The sequence below is a fragment of the Morone saxatilis genome, unplaced genomic scaffold, assembly GCF_004916995.1.
Source record: "Morone saxatilis isolate NCDOM2014 unplaced genomic scaffold, NCSU_SB_2.0 Contig4, whole genome shotgun sequence".
Lineage (NCBI taxonomy): Eukaryota > Metazoa > Chordata > Actinopteri > Moronidae > Morone > Morone saxatilis.
The window spans coordinates 5,308,805-5,331,631 of NW_023339984.1; the positions used below are offsets into that span (position 1 = coordinate 5,308,805).

Consider the following 22,827-nt stretch of genomic DNA (forward strand, 5'->3'; position numbering starts at 1 on the left):
TAGCATTGTGGAAAATAAAAACTACACAGCCAGCACTCGGACAAAAGATGATGGGAAAATTGGTCCATCACTGGAATCTGTGGGATTACAAGCTAGCACTGGCTCTAGCACCCTCTGCTCCACACAGGATGCAAAATGTGAGTAAATATATTTATTATTTTGGGAGGCACAATAATTAAGGCAATTGGCTAATAATGGGAAATTTATAATTATAGATTATCCCCATAATTAAATTCAGCTGCTAAATTATTGGTTGATATTAATCATGTATTATGAATTCTTTTTGCTAAGTGGCACAGCAGCATAGATTCAATTGAGAGCGTAAAAAAAATCAAAGTGTATGTCTGTGCCAGGTGCAGCACAATATCACAGCATCACGTTCTGTTTATCATCATTATCTTACCTTCAATTTCACAATCCAAATCATAGTCAATGACTCATATAGAGCATAGAGTCAGGTTTTGGTGAGCATGCATATGGAGAACGGGGATGTGACGTGTCCGTGGAAAAGAAATGCAAACTGGTTTGTAATTAAGGACTTGCCTCTAAATGCAGAGTAGAGTGCAAATTATAGAGATTTTTATAATTATCCACAGAAAGGCTAATTAAAATTGCCTTAATATCAGCCAAGAAAAACCAAACGTCAATCATCCCTTCAATTGTCAGGATGAGATCCGACTGTCAGTGAAAGAGGGGATATTCCAATTTCACCCAACAAGACCAAATTTCCATGTCTGGTGATGATGCGGATGGTTGGTGATGACGTACCTCTGGCACCAGGAAACCACCTTTGATCCTCTCCCCTAAGGGCATGGTGAGGTTCCATACAACCAGGGATTCCTCCGGAAGAACGCCACGTAGCTCTTTAAAGAATTTATGCAGATTCTCCTTGTAGTCATCAATCCAACTGGAAAGGTATCTACAAACCCAACACAAACACAGACAAACCTATGAAGAACACATTCACTGTGTACAAACTAATCAAACTGGGACCAGAGTGCAGGATTTAGTAACAGATTGCAACTAACTGAATACAGCTCAGCCTTCCAAGCGGGTAGGAGAAACTACTTCGGCCGTGAAACTTCCAAAAGTGCCAAAGACCCTATTTAGAGCCCTTACACCAGGGAACAGGTTAGGCAAACAGCTTCAGTTCATTGTAGTTCAGGCAAACCTGATACATTCAAGCTGAGCAGGGCTTTGTCCTCTGCTACTGCTGTGTGTCTGTCTCTCTTTCTCACACACACACACACACTCTTACGGATCAAATCCGATCGCTTAAATGAGGGTGTGACTGTGGAAAATTACAGCTGTTTGGAGCAGGATACCACCTGTTATAAGATTGTAAAGAACTGTTCCCGTCTACCCACACCTACCTCACCATCACTGATAGATGTAGTGGTGGGGATGAGAGAGAAAAGAATAAACCACACCTTTTTGCCAATCCAAACACACCTCCAACTAGGTGTAGACAACTGATCATTTTAGATCAGGATTGTGATCCAAGGCATCCATAATTTACCTTTTCAGGTATTGAATTAATTCTGTTTCCAAACTTAACCTAACCACACTGACTAGCAGATTTGCTCTACGTGAACAAAGCCAATCATGACTGATGTATCCAACTAGATGTTTAGACAATTGACACATGGCTCTTCTTGGGTGACCTATTGTAAACAATTGAGTTGTGAGTACTTGAAAAAACTTGGAAAGTGTTATTTTATGATTATGTTATACAACTTCAAATTAAACTCAGGTTTAAATCACCATTTTGAAACCTGTGCAGTATCTTTAATGCACTATTGTGTTTTAATGGTGGATGGAGCGGTTTATAGGCCATTTCAAACCTGAGAAAAAATAAATAATCAAATATCACAACTTAGATTGTGGACTATGATTGTGATTAAATACATCAAAATGTTTTTTTTAATCCACATCACCCACGGGTTTGTTCAGCTATCTCACCACCCACAAACTAACAAAGTCAAGTGCAGTCTTGTATGAAGGGACGGGGATTAGCTTGTTGAACCGAATCACCTTTGATTAAATAAACGTATACATACACCTTCAAAAATAACATCCTACAAGACCCACCTTGAAATATCCCAAACGCAGGAGTTGATAATGACTACATCTGGTTTCAAGCCTTGGCGGAAGTCTTCTAGGATGCTCTCCATGTAACGAGAGTAAATGCGTGTGACGAAGTAAAAACGGACCAGATGGTGGGCGGACTGAAACTGTCGAACCTCCTGGTACTCCGTTCCATTATGCATACCGCTCAGGCAACCTCCTTCCACCAGGCAGTCCTGTTCAAAGCTCATCTCACCCTGGAGGAGAAAGGGTGAGAGAGAGTGAGTTAAAACTGGGGTGTGAGGACAGAGTCAAAAATGTAATCAACTTTGGCCTGAAATCCACTGAGAACAAGAAATGGAGTAATGTTGCTACACATTTTTTTGAGGTCACAACTTATAATAACAGCCTTCAAGAAGAATCTCTTCACGTTTCACCTTTTTAATCAGTCTGTAAACCTGGTGAATGTTTACAGACTGTATAAAACATCACTTACCTTGCTCTTGAGCTGTTTTAAAGAGAGATATTTCTCCTTCTGCAACAGCAGAACCAGGTCTTTGTATACAGACCTCTGGACTGAGGACGAGACACAGACAGCATTAAAAGTGGATCACAACTCAGTGGCCAGATACAGACTGCTGGCAAATGGACAGTCTGCATGTAAAACTAAAGCGAGTGCTCACTTGAGTCTCCGAGCACCACAATGAACTTGTTGTGGAGCAGCTGTCTGGCCTGCTGGTGGCTGACGGGCTTCGTTGTCTCCTTCTGTTAATTAAAAGTCAAACATTTATGTTGTTTAATTAAAAGCAGTGTGGAAATGAGAGGTCCATTTGCTTCGTCGTGAGGAAGCAGCACAAGGCCAAGTTTCTTAGCCACGATTAGTAATGGCGGCTAAGATACTCGCACGACTAATTAGCATACTAATAAACTAGCCTTCAGCTAATTTGGTTTTAGCGTTGACCTAAATGAACGTGAGGTAATACAAACTTACCATTGTTGAATAGGAACCACTTGTAGAACTATTTAAAATCCGGAGCTAAGCTACCCGTTTAAAAAATATCACGTTGTTAGCACGTTGTGTTTTCTTTCCAAATCTAGCTCAAGTTAATTAACTTTATCTGGAGCCTTTAGTTACAGGACTCAAACCCGCGGCGGCCTCTGCAACCTGCCACTGGCTCCACTATTAAACTAGTTTGACAGCTCATATAACTTATTAAAACTGTGCCTTCCACATTCAGGTTTGCTCTGCCGTTGTGAGGATGCAGGTGTCTCTAATTGTATGACGCTTTTAATGACTGTCGGAAAAATTACAATTTTCCTGCAAATTTTGAATCACAGTCTCGCGAGACCACAAAATAAATTGAGATGTGGTTTGATTACTTTAGTAAGAATCAAAGTATAAATTCATGCATTTTAAAAGAGCTATTATAAATGTAATAGTTGAGCTTTCTTAAAATTGTGCAGTAAACATACAAAATAAATGTCCTTAATTGTAATCTTGAGTCTTTTAAATGTAACTACTTGTGCACACTACTGCATTGTGAACTCTGCTGCCACCAAATTCCCTTTACGCTCAAATTACAGACACCAATCAGTGCTCTTATGCTGGTTTTCCATTTATCAGTTTGTGTATGGCAACTTGATTAAACACCAATTAAGGAGCTAACCAACAATCTTAGATATGGTGAATGTTGAATGATGTGTGCTGTCCAGCCCTTCACATAACATATTCCTAAAATGACAAGTTATCAGCAGTAATGATGATCATCAGTTTAACACCACTCTTTCTTTTCTATTCATCTATTTGAACAAATACTTATAATAATATATATAATATAATACTATAATTGTATGACTTTTTGAAGAATACACAATGTAACAGAGATAGTTCTTTGTGTGCATTTGGTGGAGAAATAAATAACACCTAATGTGTCTGTCAATCAGAAACATGATAAAGATGGACTGGATAAACTTATAAAATCCATAAACAAACTTCAAAGCACAGCCTGAAATGTCTTTTAAAAAATGACTCTTTATTTCATTGCTTTTGGAAATGTTGAAGAAGAGGTTACAAACAATATTAAAACGGTTTCACACAGAAAACAACCCATCTGATCATCTAATTGCATTCAGTAAAAGTCACTGTCTTCATCACCATAATCTACCACCGGCATCTGATCTTTTTTCGTCTCTTCCTCTTGCTCCTCTTCTTCCTTCTCCTTTTCCTCCTCCTCTTCCTCCTCTTTCTCCTCCTCCTCTTCTTCTTCTTCATCTGTCTTGTCTTCTTCCTTGGTCTCGCTTTTCTGGTGAAACTCTTGGTATATCCCAGTCAGAGCTTTCGCTGCTTCCAGAGACACTTTCAGATTTCCAATCACTTCCTTGTCTTCATCCACACTCACAACTGGAGGAAACAGAGACACGGGATCAGACAGACTGTAAGAAAACTGTTCACACTTCATCCCAGAAAGAGTATAAAAGCATCCTCCTCTGCCTGAAACTGAAGGAGGACATTTACAAATATACATAACATTGTACAAAATCTGAACCTAAATCTGTTTCTGGCTACAGTTTTCACACACACAAATAAAACACCTACTGTCAATTTGTTGGTCAATGACATCATTTCCAGACAGGAGCAGTTCCTGTAGGTCCAGAAAAGCATGTCCGACGTCCACACACTCCTCGTCATCATCCATTGGCTCGCTGACTACTGTGAACTTTAACCTTCAGCCATGACACACAGACATGCCTCACTTAAATGTTGTGGTTTGGGACAAGAAACATTCATAAAGTGACACATACATTTACTGTGTAAAAAGATAACACTGATGACACTACCTGCCCTGGTTGGGGTCACTGCCCTCCAACATGGTGTAAAGATACTGTCTGAGTGGAGCTGACTGAGAACCATCCACATAAATCACTGAGAGAGACAAACAGAGAGATTTGGGGTTTGTAAAGCAGTTTTGTGATGAAAACAAACACACAAATCCCACCCACTCTCACCTCGGGTAAAGTTGTAGTGAATCTCCTCCCCTTCTTTGGGTTTGCGGAGGGACATGGGTGTTTCTGTCGTCTCCATCGGGACGCCCAGCAGCCGATATTCCACATAAACACGCTGCACTGACTTGTCTAGCGCCACTTGTGAGGACGGTTCAAAAGTCAGGGACAGAATCTCTACTCTCAGCTTGTCTCCCTGAAACACAACGAAATTCAGTCCAGTTCATAAACCTTTACTGAAGCAGATGAAACACTGATGCTTAAATCTTTCCCTTTTTTCTCTTTCATTCAGATGTTTTTTTCTCACAGTTCATACCTTCCTCATTTTTTGTTTTGGTGGAATGACGATAATGTCGCTTTGTGAGGAACTTGACTCTGAAGACTCTGGGGCTTCACTGTCTGCTGCTGCAGCTGTAATATGTACAAAAATAATATGAACATGATTTATTTCATTTTAAATTCAACTGGTTGAACTGAAAATTAGAGGAAAGGTTTAGAGGTTATCATACAATCATTTTTTGTATATTTAAACAATGGCAAAGTGAGGCTTCAAGTTACTGAGAGTAAGTTATTCAAAGCAGGTGTTTAGGCCTATTGTGTGTACATGAATAGTTACCACTCTCACTCCTCTCCTCTTCCTCCTCCTCCTCTTCCTCCATAGACACCTGATCCAGGTCCTGAGAAGAAGAAATGACATATGAGCCCGTTCACCAACCAGTTCTCAATTGGTTATAATTCTAATTAAGTCTTGTATGTGTGAGCTCCTACCTGAGTCTTAGCATCGCTGGCAGAGCTTTTCCTCGACAGTGTGGTGGCTGATTGTCTGGAAGACGTTCTCTCTGATAATCTTAAATAAGATTACATGGTTTTTTTAAATATATTTTCATTATTTTATCTTAAAAACATTTTTAGTAGAAGTGAAACTTACAACCATGGAACGGTGGAACAACACATGCGTCCAAAATGTTTAGAACTTTATCAAGCTTTTCAAAAAGAAAAACAAATGTGCAACGTACTTTCTTGTTGACAAACGAGAGGGCGTCAGTCTCGGCTCAGGGGTCAGTTTGGGTGTGCGCTGGTAAAGCTCAGGTGACCTCTTGGTGGATCTCTTCCTGTCTACAGACTGGCGAGTGGCCACAGAGGTGGGTTGCTCTGGTCGCATGTTCTGTGAGCTTTTCTGTTTGACAGGTGGAGGCTGAGGCTGTAAACAGACAAATATAGTAGTAAACAAAAGAGTTTATACTTGGTTTATCATGAAAACACAGACATCAGCTACTTTTGTGGGCGCTTAAAACCTTACCCAAGCTTTAGTCTCTTTCTGCACTGCTTTGGTTTCTCTTGGCTCAAGTAGCTGAGTCTGTGGCAAAGAACAGGTATTAAGATAGGAAACAGAAAGTGTCTTTGAACACATCCTACATTTTAGTCCTGTAACATGATGCTAACTAACATGATGCTGGATGCACTCTTATCAATAATCACCTTTACTCTGGGCTTGGCTATGGGTCTCTGTGACACTTCAGCCTCCTCTCTCCTCCTCTCCTCCCTCTCAGTGCTTTCCATTGCTCTGTCCTGTCTTTCCTGTCTACCCACCACGGCGTCCACTGATGGCTGGAAGGGGTACTTCCATTTCATCATGACTCTGACCATGCCCCGAGGTCCACCAGCTGGATCTCTCAGAACATAGTCACCTGACAGGACAGAGAGAGAAAAACTGCTGATTGGGTAGTTGAGGCAGAAATTGGTATCATAGCACTAATTTTGTGCAACTTTTGAGTTTGTGAAAATAAAAATAACCTGTTGGCTTTCACCTCCATCTAAATTAATGTTTCTTCTTGTAAGGGATGCAGATGAATAATGTTTGCTGTTTTACTTTTCTCTCTCCCTCACCTCTGATCTCTCTGCCTGTAGCCAGGGCTCGCAGCGGGATGGGGGTCTTGGCCAGATAGGCTGGCGGGATCTGGTCATCGCTGTCATCAAACACATACACCCATAAACTGCTGGACCTGGGTGAGAGAGGGGTTTAATGTTGTAAGGATACACATTCATTTGGCCAGAGACGTAAGAGGCAATTTATCTGCTAAAAACCCAAATGAAGACAAAATGTAAAAAGGTTGTTTCACAACAAATTAATAATTTTCTTCTGTTTCCAGACTGTCATACCTCAGGTAGTGCAACACATCAGCTGTTACTGCCAGTGGGTATTTCGTGGTGTCATTGAACACCGGGTCAGCGGTGCACTGGACTATTTGAGAGACGTGAGGTGGCAGGTCATAGAACCTGTATGTCAGGTAGGCGTCAGGAAGAAGTCCAGGCCAGCGAGCATTAAGGCCTACACAATGTTCCAACATAACCACCAACTCATTGGGGATCCCCCCACCGTAGTCATGCAACTCCTGTGAGAAAATATGTAAATATTTGGGTGAACAGAGCCTTCAATGATAGTCATATTAATAACAAGTCTTTCTTTTTTACATACAGTATGTTCCTTCATCTTACATGCTATATGTATGTACTGTTTCATAAGCTGACAGACTGTCAGTAAATCACTCTCTTTTACCTCATGACCAGTATCTTGCCAGCCAAGAGGAATGTGCACAGGACTCCTCTGTGTGGCTGTTCTCCTGTCAGCTCCTCTCTCTACCACAGTGTCTACAGGCTCTGCGGGATTGAACAGGCGCACCCAGAAATCCACAACACCAACAACTTCACCCTCAGAGCCTTGGAGAGAGACAGGCAGATTTTTAGACATTGATTCTTGTCTTATTACTGCAGATGAACACACACAATGCATTATGTAATAATGTAAGAACATTACAGCACAATATTTATTCTTTATGCATGAAAAAAAGCATCAAATCCAGTATATTGCTTTTTATTTATAAATTACTCACCTGTGATATTGACATGTCCACCGATGCGCTCCCCTCTCCTTTCCATGGCGCCCATGAGGGACATCTGCCCACTTCCATGTGTAACAAACTTGACCCCTCCTAACGCTTGGTGGAGCTCCACTCTGACCCTTGACCCCTGACCTCCCAGCCTGCCCAGATCTCGGGCTGTTAGAGCGTAGCGGGATGTGAAGCTGTAGCTGGGTTGGCTGCCTGATATCAGAGGAGTAGAGTGCACCTCAAAGTCCAAGAGGCTGTAGGTGCAGAAGGTCACAATGTCTTCACGTCCATCCATTCCTGGACGGATGCTGCCCATAGTACGAAGCCCTGCTGGGGTGAAGGTGGCAGCCTGGAAAAACAAAAAAATATTCAAGCTTCATGGGAAATATTCAAATGATTTGGAATGAAAAAAAATTCAGGTACAACCTTAAGGCACAGTGTTTTAGTACCTTAAGGTGGATCTCCAGCAGTGACTCCCCAGCCCTCAGCTGAGAAAAAGGCATGTCATCTTCAATAGGCTGTACCACCTCCTGGTCTCCAGCTGGCCAGGTGTACTGTATTGGTATGGTCCGTTTGTAGTTCCTGGGGCTGTATGCTAACTCTTTCAACTGAGCTGTAGAGTACAAACAAAAGTACAAAATGAGTTGATGAGTTTTTTTCTATATCTTTGCTGCTCAGGCCAACCATGTTAACACATAATTTCCTGCATGTCAGTCAATCAGCGATAGGCAGCACAGACGTAACTGGTTAGGAATTATATTAGGTTTGGTTGGCTCTATGGAAATGAGTGTTGTAGTACTTTACCTTGTAAAGTGTTGATCTGAAGAGATCTTTTTGACAAAAGTTTGTCTTTCTCTGCCATCCTCCTCCTGCTCTCCTCCCTCTCTCTCTCCATCTTCTCTTTGACTGTGTTCAACTCTTCCTTGGGAAGGAAAGTTTGATTGAAGAAGTTAAAATAAACTCACTTTAAATAAAGAATGACAATCCCATGAGTATCAATACAGATAACAGTTTTGTGATGCGATCATTCATCTAAAAGATATGTTGAGTGTCTATTTGTGTTTACCTGCAGGTCTTTACTGATGCGGTGCTCCAGCAGTAGAATGTTTCTGGTTTTCTGTAATTCCAGCACAGTCTCAGCATGCGATGCCTGGATGCTTGCCAGCTCACGGGGGGAATCTTCCACCTTCCCATCAGTCCAGAGGAAAGGCAGCCCCCCCCTGCTCTCCTGCTGTATCCTAAATGCCTGTAGGTGGAGGCAAAGCATGCAACTAGGTTTAAAAGCAATTCATTTAGTCTTTTAAAAGCAATTTATTTAGTCTTTGTGTGTGCAAACCTTGATCTGCAAAAGAGTGTCACTGAGCTCATCAACACTCATGTCAAACTCCTGGAAGAGAGAAGGAAGACATCATAAAAAGGTCAGAATATGTGTTAAAAACAGGATAACACACACAAAACAAATAAGAGAGAAAACAAATGTGAGAAACTGTTTAGAATTATAGCATAAATTTCTTCATCTCTGACCTTGGTGACAGAGTCCAGTCTCTCCTGCAGAGCAGAAACCTGCTCTCTGTACTGGAGAACCTCCCGCTCCAGATGCTCTCGTTTGTCTCTCATCATCCCAGAAAACTCTAAATAAAACAACACAGGACACATAAATGAATAAACTGATATATTGTATTATTCTGTCACAGGAAAATCTGTGAGATGCGTTGAGGCTTCGGGTGTTCAGTAGAATCCTTAATAAAAACGATCTTCATCAACTAACTCTAAATCATCCATCAAACTGCTGCAGATGCAGTGCCAACATGCTGAGACCCGCACCTCTTTCTCGCTCTGTCTGCTCCTCTAATGTCTCCTTCTCTCGTCTCAGTTTCTCCTTCTCCAGCTCCAGTCGGCCTCTCTCTTCCCTCTCAGCTTGCAGCCTCTCCTCCAGTCTCTGGATGTCCGTCCTGCTGACGTTTTCTCCCGGTTTCTCCCTCCTCAGGTCCACTTCTATGTGTCTGTCCACCCGGCCATCAGGGTTGCTTTGCCCAGATAAAGTACTAGGAAAGAAAAAAGTTAAATATATATTAACATACAAGGTGAAACACAAAATGCTGTGTTCTGTTACTCTTGCATGGCAACTTGCATCGGCCAAGTGTCTTGGCGAATGTGCTCCATAAGATCCTAGAGATTGTTTTGCATGGTCTAGAAGACTTTAACTCTTACTTCTCTAGTAAAGTGTCATAGTTTTCTTTTATTAGATCCCGTTCACCCTCCAGATCGGATATCCTCTCTTGTAGCTGAAAGAAGAAGAATGAAATCTTTTAAAAAAAAACGTTACATGATCCCTTCTTAGTCTGGACTTACATACATACATACATGCAGATACAGATGCGATACCTTGTCCAGGGTCTGGAGAGACAGAGTAGAGGCGGTAAGTTCCCCCTCCAGTGCCAGAGCTCTCTGTCTCTCCTGCTTCAGCTGCTCGCTCAGCTCCTCCACTTTCCCCAGCAGAGCTCCCTGGCTTTCCCTCAGCGACCTCTGACTCTAGGAGGTGACATGACACAATCAAAATTAATATGATTACTGATTAATGTCTGAATAAATATCAGACTACTTGTTTGAAGTGTTCATTACGCTTTTTGCATAACGGGCTGTTTACCTCCTCGAGCTGATTCTCATATGCCTGTCAAGTAAGGAAGGAAGACAGAAGGGAAATATTTAATTTTTAAGTGAACAGATACAAGTGTAACTGAACCTGAATTATTAAGATGATGTAATCAAATTATAAAATAACAGAAGAAATGAATGATTTATAGACACATAAGGTCATGTAACCTCTTGCAAGTTGTTAAACTTCTCCTGGGTGACTCTCAGAGCGGTGCTCTTCTCTGAAAGCTGCTTTTGTATACGGATCAGATCCACATTCTCTCTTATAGTTATTCTGTCAGAAAGATAAACATAATTATTAACATTAATTATTTTTATTGACATGGTTGTGATGGAAAGAGTGCTATGATGACCACCTTGTGCAGAAATTTGCTATTTCAAATATATTTTACTTTCTGTGTAAATGCAGGTTTGAACATCTACTTAGTAGCAGTACTGAAGAAAAGTACACTGAAATGTATTCAAATAAAAATACATTTACTGATTTAAAAAATATACTACACACAGAAAATGCAATGCCTCCTGTCACTAACTGCAGGAGTGGCCGTCATATAAGTATTAGTAACATTAGTGGTAACCTGTGTCTGTCAGCCTGTTGCTTCCTGATCTCTTTCACAGTTCCCTCAATCTCTTTTTCTTTGTCTCTCAGCGTGTCTCTGAGCGCCTGGGCAGTCAGCTCCAGCTCTGCAACCCTCACCTGCTCTGTCACACTGGACCTGTTGGGAGGGAGGGATGCAGAGGGGTAGAGGGAGGTCAGGGTGGAGTGATGAAGGGGGTTTGGGAGTAAGAGTGGGATTGAGGGGAAATAAAGAGTCACTTAGTAAAACGGAGGTTAAATGATGATATGATCAGAGGATAGAAACAGGAGGAATTTGTTTAACAGAATAAGGAATGGAGGTAAAGACAGAAAAACGGACATAGAAACAGAACAAATACACACACAGTTTCCATCAGGAAGGGTAGTATATGTATATGTATATGTATATGCATATTCTTAATTGCCTGCACAAATCCTATAGCTTAATTATTACCAGAGTGGACTGTACACAAGTACTAAGGTTTTAGCTAATATGAGAAACACTGCACTCCACAGAGCTATTCTATCTGTCTGTAGGCAGATATTTACTCACATACCTGAGGTGACAGTGTCTGTTTAGGAAAAAGGGATGTATCATATTGACAAATACTGTCAAAATATTCTTTAGTTCTGTTCTGTTCTCCTCAGTGTTACATGGGACACTTACAATCTATCCATGTCTGCCCTGGTGTCTTCCAACATGGGGCCGTAGCGGGGCGGGGCAGTCTGGGCTGCCCTCCTGATTCCACCCTCCATTTCCATACTTTTACCTGACAAGAAGAAGAAGAAGACGTGAGGGAGGAAAGTCAGAGATGGAAGAGGATGCAGTACTCACCCTGGCCTTTATTCGGGTGCTATATACACACACCTTTACTGAACTTGTATGGCGTGCGCCCCCCAATGTCCATAATGTGTTGCTTGGCCAGGCTGAGTTTGTTCTGTAGCGCCCCTTTCTGTCTCTCCAGCATAGAAACACGGGCTTCCAGCTCCTGTATGGTGTCCTCCATGTCCCTCTCCTTCACTCCACTAGACCCTGGACGGGCCTGACGAAGACGCATCAGTCTGGTGGACATCCTGAGGTAAGGAGAAGAAAGTTAAATCAGCCATATTAGGGCAATTATCTTTATCATATATGTCTTTAAATCTAATCCTGGGGCAACAACAGGGATGCCTGTCCCAGCTATTCACAGATATGCCATTGTGATGATCCCAATTTTGCCCAAATGTCTGATGTCACACAGTCATCAGGGTATGTGTCAGTGTTTCTGTGTTAACGTGTTTTACCTGCGTAGCCTCTGCTCCTGTGTACGTGTGTGTTGTCTTAGCACACTGTTTTCCTCTTGCAGTCTGAGACATAGGTCCTCCAGGTGCTCTCTGGGAAACCGAAACAGGCGCTGAGGATCTACTAAAGAGAGAAACAGACAGATACATAGAGAGAGAGAAAGAAAGAGAATAGTTGATACATTGACAGAAAATGTACTTTAGTGTGCTTTTGATTGAATTGAAGTCTATTATTATATTTGAGTTTAAATGTTGAGATGAGTTTTGTAAAGTGGTTTGACCTTTTGTCTTCATGACATGATGCTTCTTCCATGGCTTCACATCACGTAGAGAATCTGTAAACAAACAAATATAAACAAATGCACTTCTATTGCAGAATTTATAAAGGCATTTGAGTCATTTCATTGCCTATACTGCTAACCTTCACTCTTACAACTAAACACCTTTACTTAACCTTAACTTAAAAATACTGCAGCTCACTGGATTTATGTTGATAATATCTACATGATTGATGTCCCTTTATATAACCAGCTCTGTGGCTCTATGCCAACATTGTCACACTATCAATGTTGAGTGATATTAAAATTACACCAGTTGTTCTATGTACAAAATGCGTGAAACCTTCCAATTTTCCAATGGTAATATACATGAAGGGGGTTAGGATATTAAACAAGATCACACAACAGATGAAAATATGGGTTCTTACCTAAAGGATATGCATCATAAATCTGTCTATACCACCTAATGAGTTCAAGGCATTCAATGTTTAAGATGCAGACGGTAAGTATTCTACTAATAGCCTAAAGAAAGAACAATCCAAAGATTCAATAATCTTGTGGGAGTTCATTTTATTGCCTATTTACTTTAAAATTAAGTAATGGGCCTTTCTCTGAAATCTCTGATGTTAATTAATGGAACTGTTAAAGAACATGTAAAACAGATAATAGCGTATGCACACAAACCTGGGACAGTTGGCATCAGTCCCCCCCTCATTCCCACATCTCTGACTGGGAGATCCCCGGCTGTCTCATCCACCACTGGCGACATTACACCTCTCCGGTCAGACTCAGCCAATCAGAAAGCTCCAGACTTTTAAATGTCATAACAGCAAACATATGTCATAAATCATAAACAGTAGATATCCACAGCTGTGGTTATATAGGTTAAACAGGTTGATATATTATAATTAATACAAGGTTATAAAGGTTCTTAGGACTACAGCAAGATGGAGGAATCAAAAATTGTAATTTAATCCTGTGACTGTGACCTGCTACATTAACATTAGTAATTGTAGAGTCTAAAACATCTTTCCCTTCCTCGTTTTTACCATTATGGTGAATTACTACAATACTCTACACACATTATGTATAATCTACTGAAGCCTGGAGACTAATTTTAGCTGCGTTGTACATTTTTAATGATGAAAAGGTTAGGGTGAGGGGTTAGGATTAGGGATAAGGGTAAAAAAAAATCATTATTCATTCACTATTTGCTGACTTGAGATGTACGTTGCTGCACAATTAGCTATAAACATCAGGAATCATACTGTTAGGACAGTGGTTTGCATTCTCATATATCCTCCTACAGTAGCAGACACCAAAACTAAAAACTATATTAACAAAATATTTAACTTACCCTAGTCTGCTGGCCAGGTCTGGTACAGAAATGTTTAGTGTTCTTGCTTTAGTCTGGTGTTCAGTGCAATCTGCTGGCTCTCTACATATGTGTGTCTCCGCCCTGTGCTTGGATGATATCAGTTTTAATCCCTCTTCATCCCTTCCTCCTTCCTTCTTTCACAAACCCCTTTAGCTCTCTCTTTAGAGACATGTCTCCTCATTGAAATTCTTTCAGGAATTCACAAGTGTTAAATGAGTACATGCAAAGAGTGGGTGTCTGCATGCATACATTTAATTCAGTTGCTAACCTGTGAGTGTACAGATTGTGTGTATAATACCTCCTCCCAAGACTCAATCTTGAAGTCTCCCTCAGTGCTCCATCTGCCCTAAGGATAATCCCATCTCTGCACTAATCTGATTAGCAGCCGTCAGGTTGTAAATCTAAGACGTGGTCTGAAGTCAGTTTTGTGGTTAGCCTGTAATTACTGAGGATAGATACCGTTGGAGTGAGGCAGGTCTAAGATCTGTGCTCAAGGTGTTACTTTTTAGAGAGCATGAGTGAAGAGGAAAAAGGAGGAGGAGGAGGAGGAGGAGGAGGAGAAGAGGTAGGCATGTACAACAAATACGACACAGTGAAAAATTTCTAGGGAGAGAGGGCAAGTCCAAAACAGGAAATGTTCGATCCATGTGTGAAAGCAGTTGTTGCTGTTAATGAATCAACAAATAATGAATTCCTTTAATATAAAAAGATTTTATAAGACAGTGTTTGAGGTAACTAATGAAGTATTTATTGTACAATATGCATTTTGTTTCATTAAAACATTCCAGATTTCCAGATGAATTGTTGGCAGAATAAACCATATTGTCTTTTGTTAATATAGTTCTAAGTAATATTTAGACTTTTAATAACAAAACATTCTACTTCAGTGTATTTGATCTTTACAACTTTTTCTTTTTTTTAATTTCAGTTTACAAATAGTGTACTGGTAGTGTAATTAAAACATAGCTGCCATTTCTATGCCATGACATAAAAAAAAGAACCTAGAAATACATCATATTGTAATGTCATCTAAATCCCAGACTCCATTGCCTCCACTGACAGGGCGGATGATAAGTGGTGATTTGTTGCTGCCGCTGTCACTCATATCTGGGTTAAAAAAGGGAAACATGGCCTCAGTGAACTGGAACTGTGTAAAGGAATAGATATGTGACTTGGTCTCTGCATCATAGAAGGACACCGTCCCATCCTCGTAATCCAAAAACACCCCAACCACCTGAGGCCTCTGAGAGAGACACAGCAGCTCCGCCTCTCTTGCACATGCCCGGTACTCACTGCCCTTCCTCAAACAAATGGTCCAATAACCGTCCTCTGGACTCAGTGTCACCACACCCTTCCTGTTGACTGACTGTCGAGCCACACCTAAGTCCCACGCTGTTTTGTCTCCCACCTCTACCTCCCAGTAGAGCCTCCCTGTGGTGAAACCCTGCATAACAAGATAATCTCAAGTCACTGGGGCTAAAACAGAAATACATGACATCCCTACAGAGATAAACACATACAATCCACATCTTTGTTTACCTTGGTGGCGAGGACACATGGTGCCGTGTCGAAACGCTCTGCTATGTCCACCAGGTCCTGTTCAACATCTCCATCAAAGACCTGTCTCCCATCCTCTGATAGAACCAGCCAAGGGTTGGCTGTCCTGGGGTCCAGATGAACATCAACTGGTAGACAAACATACTCCATTATCCTCTTTCTGCTGAGACTAAATTATTCTTTGTTATTTTTGGTTAAGTTGCATTAGTTGAGGCATCCAGAAAGATACTGTCCCAAATACTGGATGAAAAGTAATGAAATCACAGTTTATCTCAGTGTTACAAATGCAGGTAATGTCCAGTTGCATGCAATCAATTTAGTAATTTATAAGCAAAAACAAAAGAGAGACTTTTATTGACATTTTTATTGTCTAAGTTCAACTGTACCTGCGTACTTCTGCATCTTCTCATGCTCTGTAAGTGAAGAAAGAAAACATATAATCAAAAACTAAACATTTATGTATTCAACCTGTGATCATGACATAAAATTTAAGTAGCTTGTTTTGTCACAAAATGCCAAGAACAAATCTTTTTAGAAGTTCACCTTTCATGGAAAACTTCTTCAAAGCTGATTGAAGCTGTTGTTCAATGTTGGCCACCGCTATCCTTACAGTCCCCAGACATGTGTCTGAATGGACAATAATGTCCCAGCAGGCTTTGGCAGATGGAGGAGAACTCAAAGTTGGGAACCTCTGACACAGAGAAGTCAAATTAGAGAAATGGCTTTGAAGTAGAGAAGAGGATGGGGTGAGAATTAAAATAAAAGACAAGAACAACTCTAACTACTAACTAGCAAAGCCCACTTCAGTTTGTGAATTCATACTTTCTAAGAATGTTCTTTGGCATCTTTGGCACCTATATCACTATCAAACATAAAATATCTTGCTGTGAGACAACTCCTGACCTGCAGAAGATGGAGGTTGTCCTCAGTTTGAGAAAGCTGCTCCATCTCGTGCCTCTTCCTCTCCAGCTCAGTGACTTCCAGCTCTAGCTCTGTGAGAAGTCTCTTTGCCCTCTGCTCTGCTGCTGCTTGCTTCCTCTGGATCATCTCCATCAGCTCTGCCTGACTTTTCTCCACTGCACGAAACAGAGCGGAGAAGACTTCCCTGCTTTCCACTATGTGTCTCTCTAAGTTTTCCTGAAGATAACGAAAAAAAAAATAATTATGAGAAAGAGAGAGTAGTTAGTATTAACTACACAATTTAACCTTTTTTCTTCCAAATACACAAAGTATTATTGGAATAATATTTTTAGATGTCTTAAGACATGTCCAGAGGGGATCTATTAGTAGAAGCAATACTAATAGTAGCAATACTTACAACAAGTGATCCTCATAGCAGTACTAGTATAAGTAAATACAAATAGATTCCAAGCAGAATAATGATATATAAACATGTTTTTGTAGATGTTTTGGGACTTTAACTGTAGCAGTACCAATCATTTGTTTTCGTTGTGTACCATTCTTGTTCGAAAAGTGTAAGTTGCATGTGTTCAGTCTATTTCTTACGTTCTTATAGATGTACACTGCAAGATCCCAGTTTCCCAACAGCGAACTGTGATCTTATGTCAACTCACTTTGCTAAGCTCCACAGAGTGTTTAATCTCCTCCACTTTCTGCAGTCTGTCCTGGATCATCATCTGAACATCAGCCTCCATCCTCTTCATCTGAGCCTGAACATCAGAATAGGAATTAAAACTGGAATCAGTGTCCAAAGGCTGCCAATGTGTTGGATGGAATGATGATGAAGAATTTAGGACCTCACCTTCTTCTCCTGACTCTCTCGCTCCACTGGGACGGTGTCATGGTTGCGGTGGTCAGTCTCAGTGCACATCACACACACACACCTCTGGTCGCTCCGGCAGAACAGCTCCAGGAGCCTTTGGTGCCTTTTACATATCCGGTTCCCCAGCGATGCTACAGGTTTAATCAGCTTGTGAATCTTCAAGGTGGAAACTCTCAGGTGTGGCTCCAGGTGGCTCTCACAATATGATGTCAGACACACAAGACAGGACTTCAGGGCCTTTGTTTGCGTTCCTACACACACATCACAATATATGGATTTTCCTGCCAATGACATGACGCCGTTCTGCCTCCTTGTTCGGATCTGCTCTGACATTTCCTTGGCGAAAGAGTTTTCACAAAGCTCTGGGCGGCCCTCAAACACTGTCTGACATTTGGGACAGCTGATGGCGAGGCTGTTGTCCCAGTGTGATGTGATGCAGGTGAAACAGAAGCTGTGACCACAGGGGATGGAGACGGGCTCATAGAAAACATCCTGACAGATACAACACTGAAACTGCACCTCTGACAGGAGAATGCTGGGGGTGGCCATGACCTCAGAAATGAAGACAAAGGATCAGTGTTAACTGATTATAAATAAGAAATTAATGATTTACATTCTGAGTCACAGAGGAAAGGTGTTTTGGTAACAGCTTTAAACAATTCAAAGTCCAGCTGCATGGTCACATGACCCAGCCTCTCGCTCACTGGCAGAAACTCACTGTAAGCTTAGCTTGAAACATGAATACAACCATTAAAGACAAAAGGTGCATGCACCTTCCCACCCAAAATCATCAGCAAGTGTTTTAATGGACTACATTCACATAATTCACTGCAAATCCTAATGACTTCAAATAGGAGTCCCTGTTACATTCCAGGTTACCTTCCTGGCACAAGACAAAGCAGAAACATCATTGAAATGATCTATTATCTGTTTAATCCAAAGCTGATACCTAGCCGTCTGTTATTTTGTCTTGGGCTTACCTTGTTGCTGAATGTGAAACGTGACCTCTGAGGTTAGCAGACGCAAATGCTGGCACTGTGGTTGTGGAGGCAAAGTCCTCCCTGTTTTGCTGTTACCACTCCCTCTGGGATCTTTTTTCCTTTTTTCAACTACCATGCTATTCCTGGGTGGGAGGAGTAATGTCTACATCAAGTGCATTGCTGGGTTTGTGTTCCTTTGTATTGTATTATATAATGGTATTGTATTCGTATTGTTTTGCATTGGTCTGAGCAACAACAAGGGAGTATTTGAATAAAGCTTATTCACATTCATCATTCACAGTCACATACCATTCCAAAGATCTTTATTTTACATGTACCAAAACATACTAGGTATATTTACACACATTTTTACAACACTGTAACAATAAAATCATAAAATCAAAAACTTAACACATCTATAACCATGATGACGGATGATAAGAGAATTACAGAATAGATAAGTAGAGTATATTTGTTTTGGGAATGATCCCTGCTACAGTTACAGCTACAGTATGCATACTAAATACAGCTGATCTTTGGAGTGTGCTGTCGATGGACACAAAGCAATGCACAAAGGAAATCAAAATGCACAAAGTGGAAAATGTTTGAAAAAATTGTGAATGGTGGCGAAACAGCTCCAAAGAGATCTTGGAAAGAAAGAAAAAGTGACATTTTTAGTGGCTCTCTGCAAAAGTCTACTGGAAGTAGATTCCAAAGTTACATTTTTGTGCAATTACTGTTTCATTTACTAATTGTCCTTTCATTCCCATCTTTCCTCCACTGGTTTTACATCTGATCAACCTTTAGGGACAACAAATGTGATGATAATCCGTATTGTCTGAAGAGCTAGACAAAAAAACGAAACAAAGAAACATTTTTAGCATTAACTTGTTGAATTTGATACAAACCAGTCATGGCATTGAAAAAATGAACTGAAACAGCAGTTATTTTCACCTCCTCCAACATAGTCTGGATGTCCGAGCCTGACAGCTGAATAAATGACTTTAATCTGACGTTCAATCCAACAACATAATCTGTTGACAAAAATACACAATATGTTACATTAAATAATAGATATAACACTAAAAAATGATAATGGATAAGTATTAAAGATTAAATAATTAACCAAAACTACTGTATTTGCATCATATTATACTATTAATTATTATATATATACATATATATCTAAATACACATATTATATATATCTATATATCGATATATCTATATATTGATATAGATATATCGATATATATGTCCACACCGATCAGCCATAACATTATGACCACCTGGGCACCCTCACTGGTCTGTGGCTACGCAGCCCCATACCAACAGACTGCTCTTAATTCCACTCATATCTGACTCGCAAAGTTCTCCAAACAAGGACACCAACAAAACACCCACCAGAAGAATATAATATACTAAAAAGACGAACCAACATGTATGACATAAAAACACCGAAACACACTCCTAACAAAATTGAGTTTCATTGTAGCAAGTTCCAGCACCCCATAGCATTACAACTAACTGTGACTATGACAAAGGATACGATCATGAAACAAACATAGAGTCATCGTAGAGAAAACATAACGCATACTGCTCCCGGTACTTTCACCAGGAATAGCCTACGTACAAAAACAACACTAACCACACCAAAACAACCACGACTCCACATACTCAACGCACAATGACCCCCCATGTAAATAATCTACTTAGTGCACACACAACAATTAAACTGAGAATCAAAGCTCCTGTGTTGGTTGTTCACTTTATTCTCCTGGCGATGGCTACTCGGTCCTTCTGTCCTGTTGATGTGGAAGCTTTTCCAGCTTTGGAGGAGCTGGAGAAGAAAAAACAAACCGTGAATGATTGAATCTAAAAAAAATACATCTAGAAAAGTAGCCATCTTGCCGTTTTGTAGTCAGTACTTAAAAGTTGGGTTTGGAAAGCATTTCTAAAAAAAAAAAATACTACCTATGAAATCAACATATACTGTTCACCCATGATTGGCTGTGATTTATAACCAAAAAGATTTAGTTTTGGAGCATTGTAGTTCAAATATATATTAACATGAACATTATTCTTACCATGGACTGCAGTATGTTTCCAACTGCTTCTGACGTTTCTCAAACACGAAAGAGAAGGGAAATGTTACGAGTTCAGGCAGGTGAGGAGATGAGGACTAGTGTTGGGAGTTACTGGGTCCGTTCTGCACCTGGTGGCACTGATGTTTTATCTTCTGTGCATTAACTGTGGGAATAAGCTGGGTGCGTTGTTTCACTTTATTCCCACGTGCAGGGCATCCCTACCCCTCCGGCCACTGCCTCTGTCCTGTTGTGATATCAAGCTGTACTCCGTGTTTGATGACCCAGAGCTGAAGAAGAAGACGAGCAGTGACAAGATTTCATCAGGAATGGGATTCTTTCTGAGGGATCTTTTAGCCGCCTGCCACATTTTCCCTTTTACCATTCGCACCAGTGCCATCTGTGCCCAGGAAGAACAGGATTCGTTACTAAGTGATTACCCTACATGTTTTTCTAGAACACCCTTACCACCAGCTTCCAACCAGCAGCATGTTGGCATATTTAAATGCTCTTCCTCCGATACATTATGGTATGGATTCCTTCATCTTTACTACACCTGCTGAAGGTTGGAGACTTTTTGGTGTCCAGCAATTCCCTCATCTCCAAGTGAAACAGTAAAACAGACAACAAAACAAGCATTCCATACTTTCAACCCCACTGTTGTTACGTGTTTATAGTCATTGCTCGCTGCTAAACAGCTCACCTGTTTGAGTACCTGCAATTTGTTGTTTGACAACTAGCCAAGTTGCCTACTACTGTCTGGAAGCTGAATGTCTACTGGCACGGCTCAACGATTGGCAACTTAAACTTTGTGGACTTTTAATGCGAAACCATTAACTAATTACCCTAGGTATTTAAACATGTATTTTAATAATGCTAGAATTCTGGTTCATATCTATACAACAGCTAGAATCAGAACAATAACAGTCTTGCCTGATTCAAAGAGCGATTAACGGAAGTCAATCATGGCCTTACGCAGTAGCACTGCGCACAGTGGTTGTTTCCAGCTTCTGACGGTTCTCAAAACACGCAGACCAAAGACGAGGTGGAAGACGGTATACTGAGTTCGCAGCACGTGAAGAGATGGGAGTGTGTGGCTTACTGGGTCCAGTGCTGCAGCGGCAGCTGTGTGCACGTGATGTTTAGTGTCTGTGCCATTAAGAACTGGGAGAATTAAAGCTGTGTTTTGTTTGTTCCACCTTGTATCCACTGCAGAGTGGATACCTGGTCTATTCTGTTCCTGTTTGATGTGCGAGCTTTCAGCATTTGATTTTGTATTTTTTTCTCTGATTGTATTATATTTTGATATAAACTTGAAGTTGACATGGTTTTTCTAAAAAAAATTTACTCTACAAATAAGCAATCTGTCCCTCTTTAGTATTTTTTTATTTCGAGTTGGGTGGAAAGCTTTTATGTATATGGAAAAATCGGTCTATTTAAAATTGAATTGATCTTCCCTCGTGGCAGTTTTCATAACCGAGAGATAGTTGTTAAGGGCATAGTTCAAGAATACAGGTGTAAAAATAGTGAACTAGTACCAGTGACTGCATAACGGGATGGGTTCTTATCCCGCCTGCTCCTCTGCCACCGTTCCTCCACAACCACAGACACGAGAGTGAACCCATGTAATCCTGAGTCTCCAGGGCTGATGAAGATGAGACTGTGTGAGTTATGGGTCCTCCGTGCTTCCAACCCTGGGTGCACTGGATGTTTATCTCTGTGGCCATTAAAGACTGGAGACAGTAAGAAGCTGGGTGTGTTGTTCCTATTATTCCATCCGTGCAGAGTGATACTCGTCTCGATTCTGTCCCGTTGATGTAAGGCTTTCAGCGTCTTAGGAGGAGCTTGAAGAAAAGAAAAAACAAAAGGTGAGATGATTTAATCTGAAAAAAAATGTCATCTAAAAGAATTAGAGCAATCGTTCCTTGTTATTTCCTAAGTTGGTTGGAAGAGATTTAAAAAAAAAATTGACTACCTATTCGCACCTAAGATATGTTTCCATTTGGCTCTTTTTTAACCAAAAACGATTGAGTTGTTAAGGCATTAGTTCAAAATAGCATGAAATAGTGACATATACTTACCAGTGACTCAGTAATGGTTATTCCAGACTGCTTCTGACGTTCCCAAAACACAGGACAAAGACGAGTGAAGAGAGTGACTACCTAGTTCAGCAGCCGCTCGAGAGATGAGACTCGTGCTGCCCGTATGGTGCGCCGGATCTTCACCGTAGTGTGGCTGAGGTGTTATATCTCGTGTGCATTTAAGACTGGAGAATAAAGGCTAGGTGATTTTGTTCCTT

The 22,827-nt window shown here is 40.8% G+C and overlaps 3 protein-coding genes across 3 annotated transcripts in view; all 3 read right to left on the reverse strand.

The window, feature by feature from the left end:
- The window catches only part of LOC118338083 (PC-esterase domain-containing protein 1A-like), a 5,561-nt gene extending 2,206 nt beyond the window's left edge, over positions 1–3,355 (reverse strand). Inside the window, exons 1-5 of the mRNA XM_035675265.1 lie at positions 3,059–3,355; positions 2,751–2,832; positions 2,564–2,643; positions 2,092–2,324; positions 769–919 (exon numbers count right to left, since the gene is read on the reverse strand). Of these exons, the coding sequence (XP_035531158.1) occupies positions 769–919; positions 2,092–2,324; positions 2,564–2,643; positions 2,751–2,832; positions 3,059–3,061 (549 nt within the window). The 5' untranslated portion in view covers positions 3,062–3,355. The remainder of the gene's footprint in view (positions 1–768; positions 920–2,091; positions 2,325–2,563; positions 2,644–2,750; positions 2,833–3,058) is intronic.
- Positions 3,356–4,089: 734 nt separating this feature from the next.
- Positions 4,090–13,461, reverse strand: rpgrip1 (RPGR interacting protein 1). The gene is made up of 30 exons (XM_035675566.1): positions 13,431–13,461; positions 12,750–12,803; positions 12,472–12,589; positions 12,056–12,261; positions 11,855–11,957; positions 11,189–11,326; positions 10,779–10,884; positions 10,603–10,626; positions 10,341–10,487; positions 10,167–10,240; positions 9,780–10,000; positions 9,480–9,586; positions 9,292–9,342; positions 9,022–9,201; positions 8,760–8,877; positions 8,405–8,568; positions 7,959–8,304; positions 7,625–7,785; positions 7,228–7,460; positions 6,955–7,070; positions 6,553–6,755; positions 6,368–6,424; positions 6,084–6,268; positions 5,836–5,914; positions 5,684–5,744; positions 5,384–5,478; positions 5,074–5,263; positions 4,906–4,990; positions 4,664–4,791; positions 4,090–4,468 (listed from the first exon to the last, which is right to left on the reverse strand). Exons 1-30 carry the CDS (start codon positions 13,459–13,461, stop codon positions 4,197–4,199), a joined length of 4,053 nt encoding a protein of 1,350 aa, XP_035531459.1. The 3' UTR covers positions 4,090–4,196.
- A 1,401-nt stretch (positions 13,462–14,862) lies between these two features.
- On the reverse strand, positions 14,863–18,519 carry LOC118337770 (E3 ubiquitin-protein ligase TRIM39-like). The gene is made up of 8 exons (XM_035674874.1): positions 18,445–18,519; positions 17,444–18,016; positions 17,256–17,351; positions 16,585–16,818; positions 16,225–16,372; positions 16,068–16,094; positions 15,664–15,809; positions 14,863–15,568 (listed from the first exon to the last, which is right to left on the reverse strand). The coding sequence occupies exons 2-8, from the start codon at positions 18,011–18,013 to the stop codon at positions 15,137–15,139; spliced, it is 1,653 nt and encodes a 550-aa protein (XP_035530767.1). The 5' UTR covers positions 18,014–18,016; positions 18,445–18,519; the 3' UTR covers positions 14,863–15,136.
- Positions 18,520–22,827: the final 4,308 nt, after the last annotated feature.

Excerpts from the sequence above, each read along its gene's own strand:
- rpgrip1 (XM_035675566.1), bottom strand. The coding sequence starts at position 13,461 with ATGAGGGGGGGACTGATGCCAACTGTCCCAG. Across the intron at positions 12,262-12,471 it reads CAGGAGCAGAGGCTACGCAG|GATGTCCACCAGACTGATGC; the intron begins GTAAAACACGTT and ends TCCTTACCTCAG. Across the intron at positions 5,915-6,083 it reads TCTCGTTTGTCAACAAGAAA|ATTATCAGAGAGAACGTCTT; the intron begins GTACGTTGCACA and ends ATCTTATTTAAG.
- LOC118337770 (XM_035674874.1), bottom strand. The coding sequence starts at position 18,013 with ATGGCCACCCCCAGCATTCTCCTGTCAGAGGTGCAGTTTCAGTGTTGT. Across the intron at positions 16,819-17,255 it reads ACTCTGTGGAGCTTAGCAAA|GAAAACTTAGAGAGACACAT; the intron begins GTGAGTTGACAT and ends CGTTATCTTCAG. Across the intron at positions 15,569-15,663 it reads CATGTGTCCTCGCCACCAAG|GGTTTCACCACAGGGAGGCT; the intron begins GTAAACAAAGAT and ends CTTGTTATGCAG.